At 46.3% G+C, this 18,610-nt stretch overlaps 1 protein-coding gene across 13 annotated transcripts in view; it reads left to right on the top strand.

Moving 5' to 3' along the window:
* Nucleotides 1–18,610, top strand: part of SEC31A (SEC31 homolog A, COPII coat complex component) — a 39,906-nt gene that overhangs the window by 12,364 nt on the left and 8,932 nt on the right. For 4 of the 13 annotated variants that reach the window (XM_042049581.1, XM_042049585.1, XM_042049582.1 and 1 more), the window contains exons 12-24: nucleotides 151–390; nucleotides 948–1,022; nucleotides 3,034–3,084; nucleotides 3,873–3,950; nucleotides 6,147–6,222; nucleotides 6,843–7,021; nucleotides 8,527–8,653; nucleotides 8,791–8,936; nucleotides 10,616–10,789; nucleotides 11,310–11,483; nucleotides 14,038–14,130; nucleotides 14,791–14,920; nucleotides 15,907–16,263. In XM_042049581.1, the coding sequence (XP_041905515.1) occupies nucleotides 151–390; nucleotides 948–1,022; nucleotides 3,034–3,084; nucleotides 3,873–3,950; nucleotides 6,147–6,222; nucleotides 6,843–7,021; nucleotides 8,527–8,653; nucleotides 8,791–8,936; nucleotides 10,616–10,789; nucleotides 11,310–11,483; nucleotides 14,038–14,130; nucleotides 14,791–14,920; nucleotides 15,907–16,263 (1,900 nt within the window). The remainder of the gene's footprint in view (nucleotides 1–150; nucleotides 391–947; nucleotides 1,023–3,033; nucleotides 3,085–3,872; nucleotides 3,951–6,146; nucleotides 6,223–6,842; nucleotides 7,022–8,526; nucleotides 8,654–8,790; nucleotides 8,937–10,615; nucleotides 10,790–11,309; nucleotides 11,484–14,037; nucleotides 14,131–14,790; nucleotides 14,921–15,906; nucleotides 16,264–18,610) is intronic. The other 9 variants (XM_042049589.1, XM_042049586.1, XM_042049584.1 and 6 more) reach the window with 6 other exon arrangements.

Below are 18,610 nucleotides of genomic sequence, written 5' to 3'. Positions count from 1 at the left end.
CCCCCCCCCCCCCCCCAACAAATCAGTGAGCAGATGTCAGGAGTGTTCAGTTATTGGGCAATAAGCATATATATGTTACATAAAACACATTTTCATGCTTGCTTCCCTGCTGTATACTTTTCACATACTGCGTGTGTGCTTCAATTCCAGTTTGGAGGCAAGCTGGTGACGTTTGAGAATTCCAAGTCTCCACAGCAGCCGGGCATGGAGCAGCAGCAGCAGCAGCATCCCCATGTCTACGTGAGCCAGGTTGTCACAGAGAAGGAGTTCCTGGCCCGCTCAAACCAGCTGCAGGAGGCTGTGCAGTCCGAGGGCTTTGTCAGCTACTGTCAGAAGAAAATCGACATGGCCCTGGCTGACTTTGAGAGGAACGTTTGGGCCTTCTTAAAGGTAATAGGGTAACAGCCCTTTGGGAGTTCCCCACTGACTGGGAAAGCCAGGACGTGGTTCCTTCTGCATATTTAGCAGGAGAGATGCTGGGAACCAAAAGCTGCAGGCTGTGGGAATAGTGCCCATAAGCCAGGTCACTGGAGGGGGCCCACCAGAAGAGGGAGGGTCCTCAGGGTCAGGGGTGTTTGTGAGAAGTCATGGCAAAGCAAAGGTGTGGGTGAAGGTATCCCATGGTTTTTGATATCCCCCATCAGCACATACTTGTACAGGGAGCTAGTGAGAAGGATTAAAGCTTTGGGATAGCTTTAGATGGGCTTTTCACTGCTCACTCCGAGCATTTAGAGGTTTCCAAGTGAAGCAGATAAACAGATTATTCACCTACAATAACCAGATGGAAGCCTTGCCCACCTGCTCAGTTGCCCAAGTCACTGAAGACTTTCGCAGTTCTCTTTATTACATTCAGTCTACTCAGTCAGTGAATCTCACTGAGTCATTTGTGCCAGTGAGGGAGAAAATGAAAAGTTGTAAATTGCAATATGGCCTTTAACTTTTTAAAGGTGAACTTCGAAGAAGATTCACGTGTTAAGTACCTCAAGCTCTTAGGATACAGGAAGGATGATCTGAGGAAGAAGGTAAATGTGTGATATGTGAGATAAATAACTTCTGAGTAACTTCAGCATTCTTACAGAAAACAGTTTGCTCTGTTGGGTTTTTTCATTAGTTGTGTCTTCTTGTAATACGGATGTTCAATGGAAATGTCAGAGCAGGCAACAGACTTCAGAGATGTCTGCATCTGACTGTCCATAGTTGATTTGAAATTCTCACCCCTCAAGAAGCTTTGATATTTATTGATTCAGGCTAGTCATGTAACTTTGCCATGTGACATCCTTCTGCTCTAGCATCTGGAATGGGATATGCTTTTAGGCTTTCTGGTTGTAGAACACGTAAGCAGTTTGCAGGCTATCATTAACTAGGAAAACCTGGGGTAGTCTTTTTTGCTTGTGGGAGGCATCATTCATTTTTGAAAGAAAAAGAAAAAAAGCCAACCCCAAAGGTCAAATGTGGTTACATTTGGAAAAGCAAAATTTGGATTACCAGGAAGCAATTTGCACATCATTATAGACCTTTCTTCCCAGTTGGAAGGTTTTTACTCAGTGTTACAGGGAGTTACCTGCTGTGCCTTTTGGCTCTTCGTTGCTTTCAGTTGTCTACCCAGGAACATTTTTTCATTATATCAAACTGTTTTTATTTTCCAAGATTGACTCCATTAAAGTGTCATTGTGCTCATGAATTAAATGTCCTTCAGGGCAAAATTAATATGATTATGGAAAAAAATCATGGTTTTGATAACAGTTTGTCCTCAGCTTCTAAATATTTGTGCAAAGGCAAGCACAGCAAGGGTAACCCTGTTTTTGAGAAGCAGCTTTCAATTAGAAAATCCAGTTGAAATTTAGTAGTGGTTCTGCAGAGTGACCTCATGAGATTAAAGCCCACTGCTTGCTGTTGCTCTGGGTTTGATATGCCCTGTGCATGGGGAGAAGCTGGGAAAATGGGCGCAGCTGAACTGGGTGGCCTGGAATGCCAGGCCTACACCATTATTTCAGTATTTGAGAAACAGATGAGAGGAGCTACAATGCCCTGTTTTTATGAGCTGTTTTCTAAAAACATTCCCCATAGAAGTTGAGTCCATGCTTTCTACAGTGTGAAGAAGCAACACAGTACAGGTCATCTGAAAGTTTGTGATACCCAGATGAAAAGCTCACTAAATCACAACTTGGTTTTCCTGTTACTGGTAGCATTAGGAAAGTAAAACAGGGATCACAGATTTCAGCTTCTTGTAATAAGCTGTTAGGAACAGGGGAGGGTGGGTTATAGTCTTAAAACCTGTGATTCTCATGCAAGCCAAGTCCTGGATTTCCCATTTTTATTGTAAACCAGTGATTAAAAAAGAAAGAGAAAACTCTCTCTGGCAATTTGGGCTCAGCTCTTTACACAAACCAGCCTACAAGGGTAAAATAAAGCCTACAATACCAAAAGCAGTAGATAATTTTAGGAGCAATGTGAAACCCAGGCTCCCTGACGCTGAAATAATATAGAAACTCTATCCATAAAATCGCTGGCTTTGAGAGCCCTAATTGAATCTGGAGTCACGACTTGCTTCGCAAAGCAGTAGAAGCTGAGCATTTTAACTCTTTTGTACCTTGGAAAATCCTAGTCCACAGCCACGTACCTGATGTGCTTGAAAGCACAGCTTCCTGACAGGCTCCCTGTTCCACAAGGATTGTCACTGCTTTGTTTTCCCTGACCAGAGCAGACAGAGGGTTTTGTCCTTCATGTTCTGATACTGCTTTTTTTTCCTGTGGTTTCCAGCAGCTCTAGTTGAGGTTTGAGGCCCTTGAGTTAACAATTAAAGGTTTAAAGGCATAGTGCAGCTGTTGTTTCCATCAGAGCTTGGGGTGTAGGGATCTTAGCAGTAAATCCATCACCAGGCTGGAAAAGGAAATGGCTTTAGTTTTATGTTAAAATGTTTAATTTCATGTTAAGTGTTGTGTAAGCAACATAGTAGCTACATGTGCCAGTTTTGCAGTCTGAGAATTTGGTGCCTCTTTAAAAGGGTACTTACTTCAATATGTTGTTTTATAGATCACATCTGCTCTGAATAAAGAAGGTCTTGCAGATGGTGTCTTGGGAGAGGTAAGCAAACGCATGTATGTAACTCTGTGGTTAGTTCTATAATGCCATGGTAATTTGCAAAGTAAGAGTCATTTTTCTTTTCACTTGATAGCTGTCCCAAAGTAAGTCACAAATAATCCAGCATGTGGCAAGTTCCTACATTCAGTAGGATGAAGGTATTTAAAAAAACCAGCCACTTATTTTTCACTCAGATGTTCCCCTCCTTTTCCAATGAAGGGCTCTCAGTCACAGGTTTTAATCTGGGGTCTCATTGGTGTCCCTCCACCTTTCCTTGCTGCTGCATGTCTTGCCCACTGTGGCACTTTGTGCTGCCTGTGAGACAGGGCAGAGCCTTGCTGCCTGGCACCTGATTTCAAGAACACTGCCTTCATCAGGCTTCAAAAACAGGACTGAGAGTGTGGTCCTGTAACTTTTCCTACAGGAGTGGTACTACAGTGCAGGCATTGCCCATTGTGATTGCAATGGCCTGAGTCTACAGCAGGACTGCATTGCTTTTGTGCCACAGACAGTTCAGAGTCTTCTGTAGATGCCTAATGGGGAAGAGGGCTTTTGTTGCATGTTTTGAGGCAGCTGAGATGAAAACAGCACAAGGTACTGTGTAATTACAAAGAGCAAGGAAACGGCCTCTACCATGTTTGTGATGCTCAAGCATATATTCCCAATGCATTTCTGTGATTTTCAGTCTGGTTCTAACTGTTGTTTGGTGGGAAGGTGACTATACTCTGCAATGCAAAGTACTTCTGCCTCTTTTGCTGGTGGATTTTTATGGCGTCTTCTCTCTGCTGAAGGCTCCTGCAGAATCTGATGCATCTGTGCCAAACGAGGGTGATGAAGGCCAGACTACAGAGGAGCAGTTCTTGGGAGAGGTATCTGTTGCCCTCTAGACTAACCCTGCTGACCTCCCCTCTGTTTACTTTGTTCCTTTTGACAGCATTTCATTTTGTTGGCTTTTCCTGCTGCTGAGGATATACAGAAATACAAAAAGTTATTTAGAATGGTAAAACTGGTCTCTTGTTAAGTTACTTGAGATTTTTTTCATCTGCTTCAGGCAGTATGTTCAGCCAGGTTTATCGCAGGCAGTTTGTGCTCCACCATGCCAGCATTTGGGATCCTACACCTACTGCTCCTGTCTGACCATTTGAACAGCATTGTTTTCAGCCCTGTGTTTTACATATGGGGACAGGTCTATAATTAGCACTAAGGACCCAGCCCCTCCCTTATGAGGTGTCACTAGCACTGAATATACTGTACTGCTGTGGAACAGGCCAACTTCATTCTTCCCCACTCCCTCAGTCTCCTTTTTGGGTTAGAATTTGGGCTGTTAGCTGTGCTCCCTGTGCTTGGTGCCTGTCTGCAGCTGTCTGTGGGATGGGACAGTGGTTTAAGGCTCACTCCTCGTGATGGAGTGGTGCACTTGACTCCACATAACAAACAGCCTGTTAAGGACACCAAAACCAGAATGCTCTCCTTGGTTAGGTGCTTGATTGCTTGTTAATTCTTTGGGCTCTGTAGAGGCAGACACGTGTATCTGACTGGGTAAGGGTTTTGCTGTATGCAGTCATGAAGATATCGGATGTCTCATAACAAATGTCTCTTCTAGGAGAGAATTCACAGCCAAACATGACCTTAGCCTACCTAAATATTTGTGAGCCTGGCCTGAAGCCACTGGTGATGCATCAGGGTGTGCCCATACGTAAAGTAAATGGATGGGCACGTTAGTCCTGTGATAGTCACAACATGATCTCAACTGATACCAAACACGCATCCTGTGTTATCTGACAACAAAATAATTTTCCAGGCACTGTGTCCTTTTCATGAGCCCAACATAAAGCTTGTTTCAGACTTGCTTCCCATCCAAAGGCCTATCTTTGGTCGACTGTGTCCTTCAATTTAGCTGAACAAGCAGGGTGTTCCTGAACTCCCTTCGTGTATGGAGCAGTGGCTTGTGACAGAGGAGGCAGTTTGTGGGTCAGGCTCTGCACTCTGCTTAGCCTGTGCTGTGAAATTTGATGGTGGAGAGAGACTTCCCTCTTGATATTATTTTTTATTATTGAAATGTTTTGTTTGAAATCCCAAAATCCAAGTACTTGCACAAAGTGGTCTCTGTCTTAATTCTGGGTGAGTTTTATAAAAAAAGCAGCCTCTGTCCACTGAGCACTCCTGTAGTGAGTGCTACATTGGACTTCTGTGTTGAAAATTAAGCTTGTGTTCACGTGTAATTTGCTTATTTAAACTAGGGTGTATGTCTAGTGCAAAGGGTTTCAAGGATGAGCTGGAATTCAAAGTGGAACCTAGGTAGCATTAATGGTAGACTGTTCTTGGTAGGGGTTAAAATTGAAAGAGGAGGAAAGAAAAGGTTTCTGATTTTCTCTTTGTACCTCTAGCTTTGCTCGGAGGGGGCTGTGTGTGTATGGGCACAGGTGCAAGTCAGTACCCAGGATCCAGGTGTCTGGCTGCTGGTACTTGTGAGATAAAGGAAGTTTATTTTGTAAAGCAAAGCAAGGAATTAATTCACTGCTTCCCATGGGCAGGCATGTGTTCATCCCTAAGAAAGCTGAGCTCCATCACATGTAACAGTGACAGGAAGAGAAATGCCACCACTCCAAACATCCACCTCTTTCTTCTTCCTCCAGCTTTGTATTATGCTGAGCATGATGTCATATGGCCTGGAATATCCCTTGGGTCAGTTTGGGGTCAGCTGTCCTGGTTGTGTCTCATCCCAGCTTCCCCATGCACTCCCCACCTCCTCACTGGAGGTGCAGTATGAGAAGTAGAAAAGGCCTTGATGCTGTGCAAGTGCTGCTCAGCAAAAGCAGCAACATCTCATTATCAGCACTGTTTCCAGGACAAATCACACAGCCCCATACTGAAGAAAAGTGACTTCACCTCTGCCCAAACTAGCACACAGGGATAACCTTCCCTTCTGAGTTAATGATCTCTGAGTTGACTGGTAGTGTGAAGTTCTAAATTTAACTTGCAGTGCAAGAGCTGCATGGTTTTAAAATGTGTGTATTTCTCGGTGTTCACATAATCTCAAAAATCATGCTTTTCCTTTCTCTTAGACGCTGAAGGACCATAAAAAAGAAACTGAAGATTTGGGATCTGCAAAGACAACATTTAACATTTCTGTTAGTGGAGGTACAAAAAAACCTTGATATTGATTTCATTGTATGTACTGCTATTTATAAGTACTGATGTTGATACTGGTGTTCCAGTGAGAAGGCAAATTCTGCACAGATTGTGAAGGGTTGTAATTACTTGCCTCTAACTGCATTATCACACAGTCTCAAGGCACTTGAAAATACAACTTTTTTGAGGAAGGAAGGAAGTTATACAGCACTTGTGTACCCTATTGCTGACATGGCAGCTGCTCTGAGTGATTTCTGATATAAAAGTCGACATGCTTGGTCAGGCATAAAGTGCTGTTCATACAGAAACTCCCAGGGGATCTTGAGTAACACAGAAGCCACTGACCCCTGTCGAGGTTAGACTTTTTATGGCACTGTTCAGGTAGTTGTTTCAGAGGCCATTTAGACCTCTAGGAACTTGATCTGCAACAAGGTAAGTAATGCTTGACAGTGCCCCTGTGTGTTTGAGGCTGGAGGTGAAGGTGAGCACCTCTGTAAGTACCTGGCCAGGAGCAGGCTGGTTTGCAGACAGCTGTGCCAGCATTGTACAGTCAGACAGTGTCACCTGCTGCTGCATCTTTCAGTGGCTTTTGTGGCAGCATTTGGAAGTGCACCCCTGTCTCCTTGCAGATGTGGATGGGCTGATCACACAGGCTCTGCTGACGGGGAACTTTGAAAGCGCAGTGGATCTGTGCCTGCACGACAACCGCATGGCCGATGCCATCATCCTGGCTATCGCCGGCGGGCAGGAGCTGCTCTCCCGGACACAGGAGAAGTACTTTGCCAAGATGCAGAGCAAAATTACCAGGGTATGTGTTTCCAAGTCAGAGCTAACATGCTCATATGCCTTTGGCAACTCCCTTTTTCACCTTAAAAGTTTTCTTGCCATGTTATAGGTTTATTTCTGGCAGATGTTAGTAAGTGTTCAAGTCTGTAAAGTCTCGGAGCAGAAGGATTTCTGTTAGTCTTTTTTAATGCATTGATAAAGGGAGAAGAGGCACACCACCTGAATATCAGTGAACAAGAGTATTCTTTATCTCATCTCCAGTGTCTCTGAGTTGCATGTACACTAACAGATTCTCAACAATAAAGACAAATACCTTAAGCAGGGCACATTTCAGTCTGCCCTTCTGTCACATTTTTCACAGGTGACCTGTGCTCAGGGCCAGCAGCAGCATGTTGATTTCTACCCGTGATTGGTCTACACAGATTTTGCTGATGCTTTGTTTTACTGCATGCACAGAAGAGAGAGCAAAATATGCCCAGGGTAGATTAATCACCCCTTGTCTAGGAGACAGTGTCTTACGGCCAGCTGGTTATTGTTATTTTCAGCTTTTTGCACTGCTAGGGGTTGCTGATGCTGCTTGTGCAAATCTTTGTTTTTTGCTACCAGTATGAGAAAGTAGTGACAGGAGGTTGAAACAGGAGAAGTGGCTTTAAAAGAACAATTGGTTTAGCAAGGGTGGCAGCTTTTAAAGGAATTTCTCCACTGTAGTTCATCCTTTGGGAAAAGGTGTTTTTATGAAGAGCTGGCAGACCTTGTAGTTAGGATCTTGCATTTGTTGTTCAGGTGTTTTTTCTTTTCTGGTCCCAAACTGCCCACATACTGCTTGTTCAGCTGTTTCTGAGCTTGAAGTCTTGGCATGAGAAGGGCTTTGTTCACTAAAGAGCAGCACAGCTGCCAAGTCTGTCTTTTGTCCAAAGCAAAATAACTGGAGGCAGAGTTTGAGAAGAAAGAAACTGGAATTTCATTCTGAGGGCTGTGCAGAGGCAGCCTGGGTGGGTGGGTGGGTGGGTGGGTGGAGGACAGGGATACTACAGCCCAGCTCAGGCTGATATTGCTGCCAACTTGCTGCTTCCTTTATGCAGCCTTTTCAACTGCCCCTTGCTGGTCAGCTTGAGACCAAGAGCTTAAAGCTGAATGAAATAGTTTAACAAACAAAATCCATACCTCTCCCTGTTCATTGTGTAGAAGACTTGTAGCTAAGTACTTGGTGTGTTACCTTTGTCTGCAAAAATAGTGTTGAAAACTGTTTGCAACAGCTTGTGGAGATTCGTGTATTCTTTTCTTGTACATTTTGTAGCAAAAATAATTGGCCTTTGCATATTCTCTGAGTTTGTTCTGTGATTTTTTTTCACTGAACTCCTTTTTAAGTAAAATGTGCTGTTGTGCAGCCATTGAACTGCAGTGCAGTACCTGTCCTGACCCTGGATACAGTGGGGATGAGTACACTGGAACAGATCCAAATTATCTTGTGTATTATACAGAGGAAATCCTACCAAGGTTCTAACTGTGGTCTCTGTCCTGTTCCAGCTCATCACTGCAGTTGTAACGAAGAACTGGAAAGAGATTGTGCAGTCTTGTGACCTGCAGAATTGGAGAGAGGCTTTGGCTGCTGTGCTCACTTATGCCAGGCCAGACGAGTTTACAGCCCTTTGCGGTAAGGATACTTCACAGACTGGTTAATTCTGGAGCAGTACCATGGCTTTGCTCAGCCAGTTGCTTCCCCAGCTTCAGCAGTGGTGGGGAGAGATCACCAGAGTGATTCACCAGCATCTTTATTCATATTTTATCTAGATCTCCTGGGTAGCAGGCTGGAAAATGAGGGGGACAGCGTTCTGCAGACACAAGCTTGCCTGTGTTACATTTGTGCCGGCAACGTGGATAAGCTCGTTGCTTGTTGGACCAAAGTTCAGGATGGAAATAGCCCCTTGTCCCTTCAGGTTGGTAATTCTTTTAAAAAAGATGTTGGAAATAAGAGACTGTAATCATTTGGCTCTTAAATCAACTTACCTAGTGTAGAGCTTTGCTGACTGACGTACATCAGGATGCAAGCCTTTCCTTTCTGGAAAAATAACACATAAATGTGGTACTGGAAAATGTGTTGGGAAGTACAGCGGCCCTTGTGCTTGCCTTGTTCTTTGGGTGGTGCTGCTAATACACTTATGTAAAAACAATTGTAGTACTTAATGTTTTGGTAAAGAAGGGTCTTTCAGTGCTTGCATCTTTTGCAGTTAGGAAATACTTGGACTTTTATACTTTTGGAAATTCAGGAGAAGAAATCAAAAGAATTAGATTTAAATCTGGAGAGACAATTGTAGGAAGGCTGTCATGAGAGTTTTCTCTAGGGGTTTGCATATACAAGGCTTGGTTTCCAGCAGTGAAAAACATTGCTCCTAGCAGATATCTTGAGGGAATAGGATTGATGAGTGGAATGAAGCAGTTATGGAATAATTCATTTTATAGTACAATGTTAGTTTCTTCCATCTGTGCAAGGCCTTTGAAGGACCAGTTTTGGAAAGTATTTATTTGATGATACTGTGAGACTCTTGTGTAGTTAATTGAAGGAACTGATGTGTATCTGAGTTTTGCTTCATGTCATTAACTCTCTCCAGTTTTGTATTATCAAAATTATTTAATTTTGAGGGCTTTATTTACAGATTTACCTTCAGTTTGAATTTGCATTTTGATTGCATGGCTTTGGCCTCTCAGACAGTAAAATTGAAAAATATTGGTAAAGTCCTAATTAGGTGGCTTGTTTACTATGATAGTGGCAATAGAAGCTGTTGGTTTTTTTTTTTTTTTACTTGCCTTTTTTGAAGTGCTGATTTGTTGGGAAAAACAAACGGTTAGCAAACAATCTATTAGTAATGTATGGTTGAAATCTTTTGTGTGGTACACTCTCATTAAATCTCTTGTAAGATTTTAAAAAGGGGTTTAATTTTGGCAAATGAATATTTGTAGTATAAATACAGTAAGAAAAACATGAGAGAATGGAACAGAAAATGTTCCTGTAATTTAGGACTAGAAGGAAACCCAACCCAAGACCAGCTCTGGTGTTTGGGGATGTGCAAGGAAGGCAAGATATAGAGTATTTCTGGTGAATATCAGGAAAACCATTTTGCTGTAACAACTAGAAAACTATGGACAACTCTCCCAAGGGAGTTTTTAGCTCCTTTTAAGATGGATAAGAACTGACTTACTGAAACACTCTAAATGAACATGCAGCAGCCCGGCACTAGTAGTGATGACAGCTGTGATGTTTGTTTGCTCTCAGGCTGTCACCAGATAGCTTTATGAAAGCATCCACTTGGTGGACATGCTCAGTGCTGATAGGGCCCTGAAATCCTGTTTAATAAAAGCACTTCTCTTGAACTCTGCTGGCTTTGCTGTTAGAAGCTGCTTGGTGGGTGGTTGCTGTTCCATCCTCTGGGAACAGCCGTGCCTTTGGTGCAGCTGTGGCTGTTCGGGAAACCTGTGCTTGGCTTGTGCTCCCCTTTGGGTGAGAGGGGTGCTGCAGGGCTGCCCTGAGGAGCAGCTCTCCACAGCAGTCCTTAGCCAAGATTTCCTTCACTTCATTGTTCTCACTTGTGGGTGGGTTTTTCCCCTCCTGCTCTTTCAGGATTTAATAGAGAAGGTCGTGATCCTGCGCAAAGCTGTGCAGCTCACGCAGGCTGTGGACCCGAATGCCGTGGGGGCCCTTTTGGCTGAGAAGATGAGCCAGTATGCCAACCTCCTGGCTGCTCAGGGAAGCCTGGCTGCAGCATTGACCTTCCTCCCTGCCAACACCAACCAGGTATGGGGCCTTCAGGCTCTTTGCTTCCCCTCTCTCTCTGTGGACCGGTGTGCTTTGGAGCAAAGGTCTCTTCACAGTGGAGTTCGGCATCAGGGCTGCCACTTGACATGCACCTTGAGATGTGACAGCCAGGCTGTTACCCTCACCCTGCACTGGCCTCACTGAGCTGGCAGATGTGCACAGACTTCTGCTCCCTCTTGGTTTCACACCCTTGTGCCTGCAGCCAATGACTGCCAAAGGGTGTGCCTCCTGCAAGCCAGACACAGCGAATGACATTTGGTTGTTCTCTTCTGACTTCATCTTCCATCAGCTGATATTTGTAGACAGGCTGGTTTGGGAATGAGGCAGGCACTTGTAAGGCAGTTCCAATGGCCTCATGTCTCATGCAGAAAAGACTTATTCCAATGAAATAAAGCGGAGCAGGCTTCTGAGAGAGAGTGGCCACTCTGCCTCTTGCTGTGATACACCGCGTGCCAGGCAGTGCATTTCCCCTCCCTTCACTGCCCTTTTCTGATTGCAGCCAAACATCGTGCAGCTACGGGACAGGCTTTGCAGAGCCCAAGGGGAGCTCCCAGCGGGACAGGATGGCCTCAAGGGACCATATGAGAGAGAGCCCATGCCCAAAGGACGAGCTGGCCCGGTGGCTGGACGGATGCAGGCACCCCAGGCTCCAGCCCAGCAGTACTATCAGCAGGTAAATGGCCTTTGGCAATAAGGGAGGGACATGTTGCTTGAGTTCTGGAGAGTCATGGATGTAATAATTTTTTTGCTTTCTCTTGATCTGAGGCTGTGTGACAAACCTCTGCTGAGAGCCTTGTGGTGAAGGTCCTTGGTGCTTCCTGTCAGTCAGTACAGATGCCTCCTTTACTTCTCATCCGGAAACATTCTTTAAGCACCTTATCAAGTAGCCTGCTTCTGAAGATTTGGTCTTTCCCCACTGTTTGAAAATGTGCTTCAGTGCCAAGACCAGCTGTGTGGGAGAGCACTGCAGGAGTTCTCTGTGCTCCCTCTCACAGTCCCTGATGTTGTCCCATCCCTGCAGGCCTTGGGGCTCACCAGCCTCCCTGGGGCGGATTATTCCCACCCCCAGCTCTGATTTTGGCTGCAGAAGTTGCTGAGCAGTTGCAATAGCAAACTGAGGGCACATTTCAGCAGCTGTGGGTACAGCCTGCTGTGAAAAGACTTTCCCAGCCAGCTGTAAGGGGCATGGGCTGGTGGGGAGGCTGAGAGTGAGCTGGGCTTACAAGACGGACCTGGTGAGTGTAAGACTAATAAGGGAGCTGTGCAGGGAAGAGGAGGAGGAATGGGGGAGGAAAATTCCTTGGTTTTGCCTCTAACGTGAGGATGACACTACAAGAAAACACACTGGCCATCAGGGCAGTGTGGTGTGTTGGGCAGCCCTGGCTGTGTGTGCGCTTAGGGAGTACTGCCAGGTCTCTCATCCCCCAGCACAGCACTGCAGCTCATCTGGCCCTGCTCTAAAGGTGGTCTGGGCTGGTCTTTTCTGAGAGCAGAGCTGTGTTAGGGCTGTGAGTGTTCTCCTTACACAGAGATTGGCACAAGCGAAGTTATCTCTTGTCTGTGCTGCTCCTCAGGCAGTGCCTGCCAGAAAAACCAGGGCAGGAAAGAAAGAAGGGATGAAAGATTGGGGGGCAGTTGGGCATTCTCAATGTCAGCAGCAGCGTGTGCCTCTGCCTTCTCTCCAGAGTGTTAGCAAGGTAGATTTCAGAAGGGACAAAGCATTCATCCAGGATTTACCTTGCTAACCCCAGTGCATATGATTTTAAATGCATCATCATTAATAATCAAGTCTGCTGTGCTGTCTGTGTCTTTGGCCTTCTTCCTTGTAAGCAATGAGTTGCCTTGAGAAGCGAAGCTGTGTGTTTCCTGTTTGGCTCTGGAGAATAGCAGCTCTCCTCTAGATGTTGAGATATGAGCAATGCTTTTTTTAAACCTGAGCTCCCTCTTTCTCCCACTGTTTCCAGAATGCCTCAAGCAATTATTTCAGCAAGCCCTGCTCATTAATTAAAGGCTGGGTGTATCACAACCCCTCAAGTTCACTGGCAGTTACAGCCCTCTATGTTCCTGGCTTTTCAGGGAGTTCATCCTCAGCAGGAAGGGCTTGAAGGGGACAGGTGTCAGTCAGAAAGGTTCTGAGCTGATGAACCAAAATGGAGAGAAATGACATATTTGAGTCTCAGGACACTTGCTTTGTTTGACTTCCTTTTAAGAAAGCGTGACTTGTTCAAGCTTGAGGCAGCCTTTGTTTAACTGCTGTCCCAAATAGGAACATGCACTTAACATTTGGATTCCTTTTAGCATAGTTTTGTGAACCCTCTTTTTTATCTGAATAAACCAGGCATGAAAGGGGGTGAAAAAGTCTTTTAGATACTCCAGTGATGAGTTATGCAGGCATTAGCACTGGCTGTTGTGCAGCTGACTGCACCATTAGCCTAGCACTGTGTGCGGCTAGAGACACAGAGACTGAAGCCAGTTGAGCCAGCCAGGACTGCAGGGTCACAGCTTTCCCTCTGCCTACACTCCTAAACCCTAGCCATGTTGTCCTGCTGTTGGGCAGCACACCCACTCCTTGCTCAGGAATGTGACAGGCACAGGAAGTTCTTGATTTCTGTCCCATCAGAAAGGTAGAAGTGGTTGTATGGAATTGAAGCCGTTTGGAGTGGCAAAGAAGGAAAATAGAGGAAAGGAGCTACGGGAGACTGGCTGGGGAGCAATTATCATTACGATGTGTGTTTGTGCATGTGCAAGAGCTGAGTATCAGATTTTAACCTTTTTTAATTCATCTGAAGCTCAGTTTAAACAGACTCCTTTTGTGTGAGGCATATGTTTGAATTTAACACGGAACCTGGGGCTTACAGCTGTGGTTAGTGATGCTCGCTGTCATGGACTAATGGCGGGGGGGGGGGTGCCGTATGCAGTAGGAAAATGTGCTGAAAGCTGGAGACCTGGCTGACTGGCACAGGTAACACTGCACTTGCTCCACAGCCTGTTGCAGCTGCAATTCCACTGTGCTTTGTCCTCACTCTGCAATTTACTTTGGCTCCAGTGCACAGTGATTTTTGTCTGTCTTGAATGCAATTTCCTTCTTCCTCTGAGATTTCATGGCTGTTACAAGTGCCAGCATGCAAACCTTCTTGAGTTCACTTCTTTGCATCTTGTTTTGTGAAACCCTTTAGACTTTTTTATTGGTTTGTTTTCCATGATTGGTATTTCTTTGTTCGATTCAGGTTAGAATTGCCCCTACTGTCACTACCTGGAGTAACAAAACTCCTACTGCCCTTCCCAGCCATCCTCCTGCAGGCTGTCCCTCTGACATACAGGTATAACCTTCATTATTCCTCTCTGAGCCTCTGCTCCACCCTGGTATGTCCCCTTGTATAGTCTGGGTACTTGGCACAGCCTGGTACAGATAGATGGAAGGAGCAGCTCTCATGTGTGCTCTGGTTTTACTCCTCTGCATCGTGTTACTTTTTTTTTTTCCACCAATGCCCAGATGAGCGGCACTGGAAAGCCTTGAGTGGGAGCTCAGTGTGACCTGAGTCTCCCCAACCCTTGCCCCACACTGGAATATTTGAAGTATGATTTTTCCTTTCCCCTTTTCCATGGAGATTAGAAGCTTCAGAGTTAACATTGAAGTTTAGTTGAAAGATGGCAGGGCGCTCTCGGGCTGCCTGAACACCAGGCAGCACGGGAAGGGAGCTCTCCCTTGTGCAGGAAGGTGTGTGCTGCTCTGCTTGCTGCTGAAGTCACTGTACATCCAGCTGTGCTTTCAGTGCTGTGCTGGGCACCCTAAGGCACTGGGGTGCTTGGAGGCATTTGTCCCTGTGCCGGTGATTCCCTTCTTCCAGGGAATGTGGTTTTGGGCCTTGAAATGTGAACTGATCATTTTGCAGCAGTTCTGCTTCAGCACTGCATTACCATTACTGATTAAACCCTGTCCCTCCCAACCATTTTTCCTGTAATCTTTTTTCTTTTTGCAGGGGGACAACCCACCTCCTCCAGGGTTTATTATGCCCGGTGCTGTTGGCCCCAGCATGCCACCACAGCAAGCCACATCTTCCAACTACAGCATGTACTCGCAAGCAGGAACGCGGCCAGCGTACCCACAGAGTGAGTAACAGCAGCTTCCCCCTCTCTCTCCCACCCAGGTGGGCCAGCATTAACTCAGGAATAACCAGTCCTCTCCTTGTGGTTGGGAGTGTTCAGACCAAGCCAGTCCCACAGTTCCTGCGGGGTGGGGAGAAAGGTGAGGTGACATTTGAGTATTGTCATTTCTTGATGGGGTCCAGACACCCTCTGTCAAACACTCCTCCTCTGCTGAGGTGTCTACCCACAGCTCTCAGACTCACTCGACAGCTGGCCCTGCCCAAGGTTGCGCTAGGGTCAGAAACTCCAAAGTCTGAGTCCTGGGAAAGCAGCACAGGCCTGGTAAGGAGCGACACAGCTCATCTATGTGCAGCTGGGCCATCCATTTCTCATTGGGGCTCCGTGGAGATAGGAAAGGGGATGAGAAAATGAGAGCAGTAGTAGAGGTGAGTGAAGAAGGGGGCAGAGCCCTGATACACTCAAAGGAGGGACTGAAAGTACTGGCATGATGTAGGAAAAATGGCCATAGATGGGCAGAGGCAGTGAAATTAGGCTGCAGGGCCCACAGTGAAAGCCTGTGAGCTTACATTCCCTTCCAGAGCCTGTTCATTTCCTTGGCCTGGACTTTCCCTTTGTAAAAACCTGGGGTAGGGCTTTCCCTGCCCTGTGAACCCCTGTGAGGATGGCAGTGGTCCAGAAGACCACAGTGTCCATGTCCCAACCCCACCCCAAGCAGCATGGTGGCTCTGGGCTGGAGAGTGTGTGTGGGAGAGGAGGAGTCCTTTGAGCCAAGGCCATCCTCTCTGTGCCTCCCTGCTCCCAGCGACAGGCTGGGGATTCGAGCAGTCCTACAAGTGCAGGCAGAGCTGTGGGAACCAGGATTTGGCTGGGCAGGTAAGTGGTTTCGGGGGGTAGGGGGATGAAGAGAGGAGAGTCAGGAAGCAGAGGCAGATGAAACTGCTGCTCTGTTATGAACTCACTGACTGACTGTTTTTTCTCCCTGTTTGTAGCGTATCAGGCCACACAGCAGTACTCCTCTGGAACAGGGGGACCAGCTCTCTATCAGCCTCAGCAGCCTATTGCTGTCCCTGCTTCAGCCTCTTACTCCAGCCCTGCCCCTAACACCACCCCTTCCTACCTGCCCTCTGCCCCTGCCCACTCCATGCCCTCCCCGCTGTACCCTGGGCAGCCTCAGCCCTCCCCAACAAGCCTGAATCCCATCTCTTCCTACCCTGTTCCTTCTTCTGGCACATCCTTTCAGCATGGCAGGCCAGGACCTCCAGCAACTTCTGTGGCTTATGCATTACCTACTGGACCAACAGGTACTCTGCCTGCAACCAGTGACCTTCCTGCATCCCAGAGAACAGGTCTGCGCTTGGACAGGGGGGCAGGCAGGGAGGAGGGAGGGGTTCGGTCTTCACCCACTCAGTTAAATATGCACTTTTTTCCTTGTGAATGCTCTGCAAAAAGTTTGCTTTTGCTTAGAGATCAGTTCAAAGCATTTCTAAACCACATCATCACCCCTGTGCATCTGTGATAGGGCTGTTGGTGCACTAAGCAGCATGAGCAGTCACCTTTCTCTGGCGAGCCAGACCTTGCCACAGTCACAGAGCTTTTGTCTTGCCCAGGACAGGATGCTACAACAGGCTTGTTATGAGGCTGTCGTATGCCATGGATGGATCATGGCTCAATTTTATCACTGGCGTCAGAGCCTGTGTTGTGACTGGAGAGCAAAGTACAAAAATGAGCAAGTTTTCCTAATCGCTGCAGACAAGATGATCCTAGTTCTCCTCGCAGAATGATTTTGCAGACGTGATTTGTCCCTGTGTCCCTGGTCCTTGAGCAGCCTTTTAAGCCCAGGATTGGCAGCATATTTAATTCAAACAGCATTTCCTGTGGCATCAGCTCCTTTTCACTATTTTGTCCCTAACCTCTTATGGTGATGGGATTTTACTGTAGCTGCAACTGCCTTAAAAGATAATCAGAAGTGATTTAGAAATGCTTTCACATGTCTCTTCCCTGAATGTCAATTAAAAGCATGTGTGTGTGGCTGACACGTAGGAGCATGTTGGAGCATGCTTGGTGAGAGAGCGCTCGCTGACGTGGGGCTCCGTGTCTGCTTGTGACTGCCTGGGTGTCACTGTTTGCCGTGGGACAGTGACCTCGCCTGCCATAACAAACCTGTCCCTTTACTTAGCAGCCTGTGAAGCAGCAGCTTTGCATGCCAGACAGTGCAGGAAGAATCAGCAGTCCTTTTCTAAACCTGCTCATAAACATACTTGACATCCAGGTGGTCCAGCTGAAGAGTCAAGGACCAGATCTGGGAGGCAGAGAGTACAGGGAATGCTGGACAAGATTTGAGGGATGTTTTGGGGATGTCGAGTCTGCTGACAGGCCCTAATGTGCACACTGTCATTCCCTCTCTTATTTTAAAAGTCTCTTAGGGGTGATGCAGTGCAGAAAAGCCATTTTGCCTTTGGCAGCATGAATCCTATGAGTAGATGCTCCTGTTGGTGTCCTTGGGGCTGGCAGCTCACATACCCCCTTGCATTTGAGGGAAAAGCAGTCTTTTGCCCTGTCAAAAAATAGGTGTAGGGCTGCCAGAGTTGCAAGGGGAGAAAAGGCCTTTTCCATTCACCATGCAGCCAGATTTGGTGTCCTGTTTGTTCTTGGAGGTGCTGTACTGTGACCTCTCCTGACCCCATGTTACGGGGCATGTCAAATTTGAATCTCTAAGCCAAAGGAATTATTAAATTGGATGGTGGAAGAGGTATTGGATAGGATTCTAGGCCTGGGATGTCAAGCAGCACATTATAATGCAGACACCATAGTCTCTGCACCTCCAAATAAATGCAAGGAACAAGAAGATTGTTCTTTCTTACCCGTTTTACTACTCGGCTTGCGTCACTGGCAGGCACTTCGGATCTGCCACTTGCTGAGTTTCTTGCAGTGACGTGACATAGTCCACGTGGCATGCTCAGAGTGGGTGAGGCTCTTTTCAAAGTTAAAAGTTGTTCATATTAGGCTTTTTATAAAACTTTCCGAGAATTATCCATGCTGCTTATGTTCTTCTCAGCAGGTGTGGTGAGAAGGTAGCCAGTACAAAGTGTCAGACTTCAGGAACCCAAACTTGGGCATCCTCTCCATTTCTGCAGCCTTAGGCTGAAATGCAGAGGTGGACTCCAGGGCACGGCAAGGTGCTGAGGCCAGGATGGCTCATGCATACACACAAGTGATGGGTGCAGCTGGAGAACTATGGAAAAAAGATTGAAGAGCACACTCTGTTCTCTTCCAGTGTTTAGATTACACCTTTCAGAAAGCATGTAAACAAGAAGGAAAAAAATCTTTTTTCCTAAGTGCAGCAGTGACAGTGTACATGCTTAATATGCCTAACCACCAACACATTTTCTGAGCAGCTGCAGTGCCTAGTTAGGGATGCCTTGGCATGAGATCCTGTAGAACCACAGAGATCTGCAGCCAGAAGTAGATCTCACCTGTGACTCGGAGTGTTCTGCTGCAGAGATACTGATCCTGGCAATGAAGTAGTGTGCTTTTGTGTGGGGTGATGATCTTATCTGGGAACATCATGCTTCACTTTGCAGATGTGACTCATTTATAGGCAGGAGTAAGGGAGGAAGGAAAACAGATCTCAAATTTGAACTCTTGAGAAGCACCTGACCTTTGAACTGGCTTGGATTTAAAGATGCACTTAAA

The sequence above is a fragment of the Corvus kubaryi genome, unplaced genomic scaffold (assembly GCF_017639235.1).
Source record: "Corvus kubaryi isolate FWS band 111438036 unplaced genomic scaffold, C.kubaryi_AGA036_p1.0 71, whole genome shotgun sequence".
In the NCBI taxonomy this organism is placed as follows: Eukaryota; Metazoa; Chordata; class Aves; order Passeriformes; family Corvidae; genus Corvus; species Corvus kubaryi.
The sequence above is the reverse complement of the archived record's forward strand: the minus strand, read 5'-3'. Positions and strand labels throughout refer to the sequence as shown.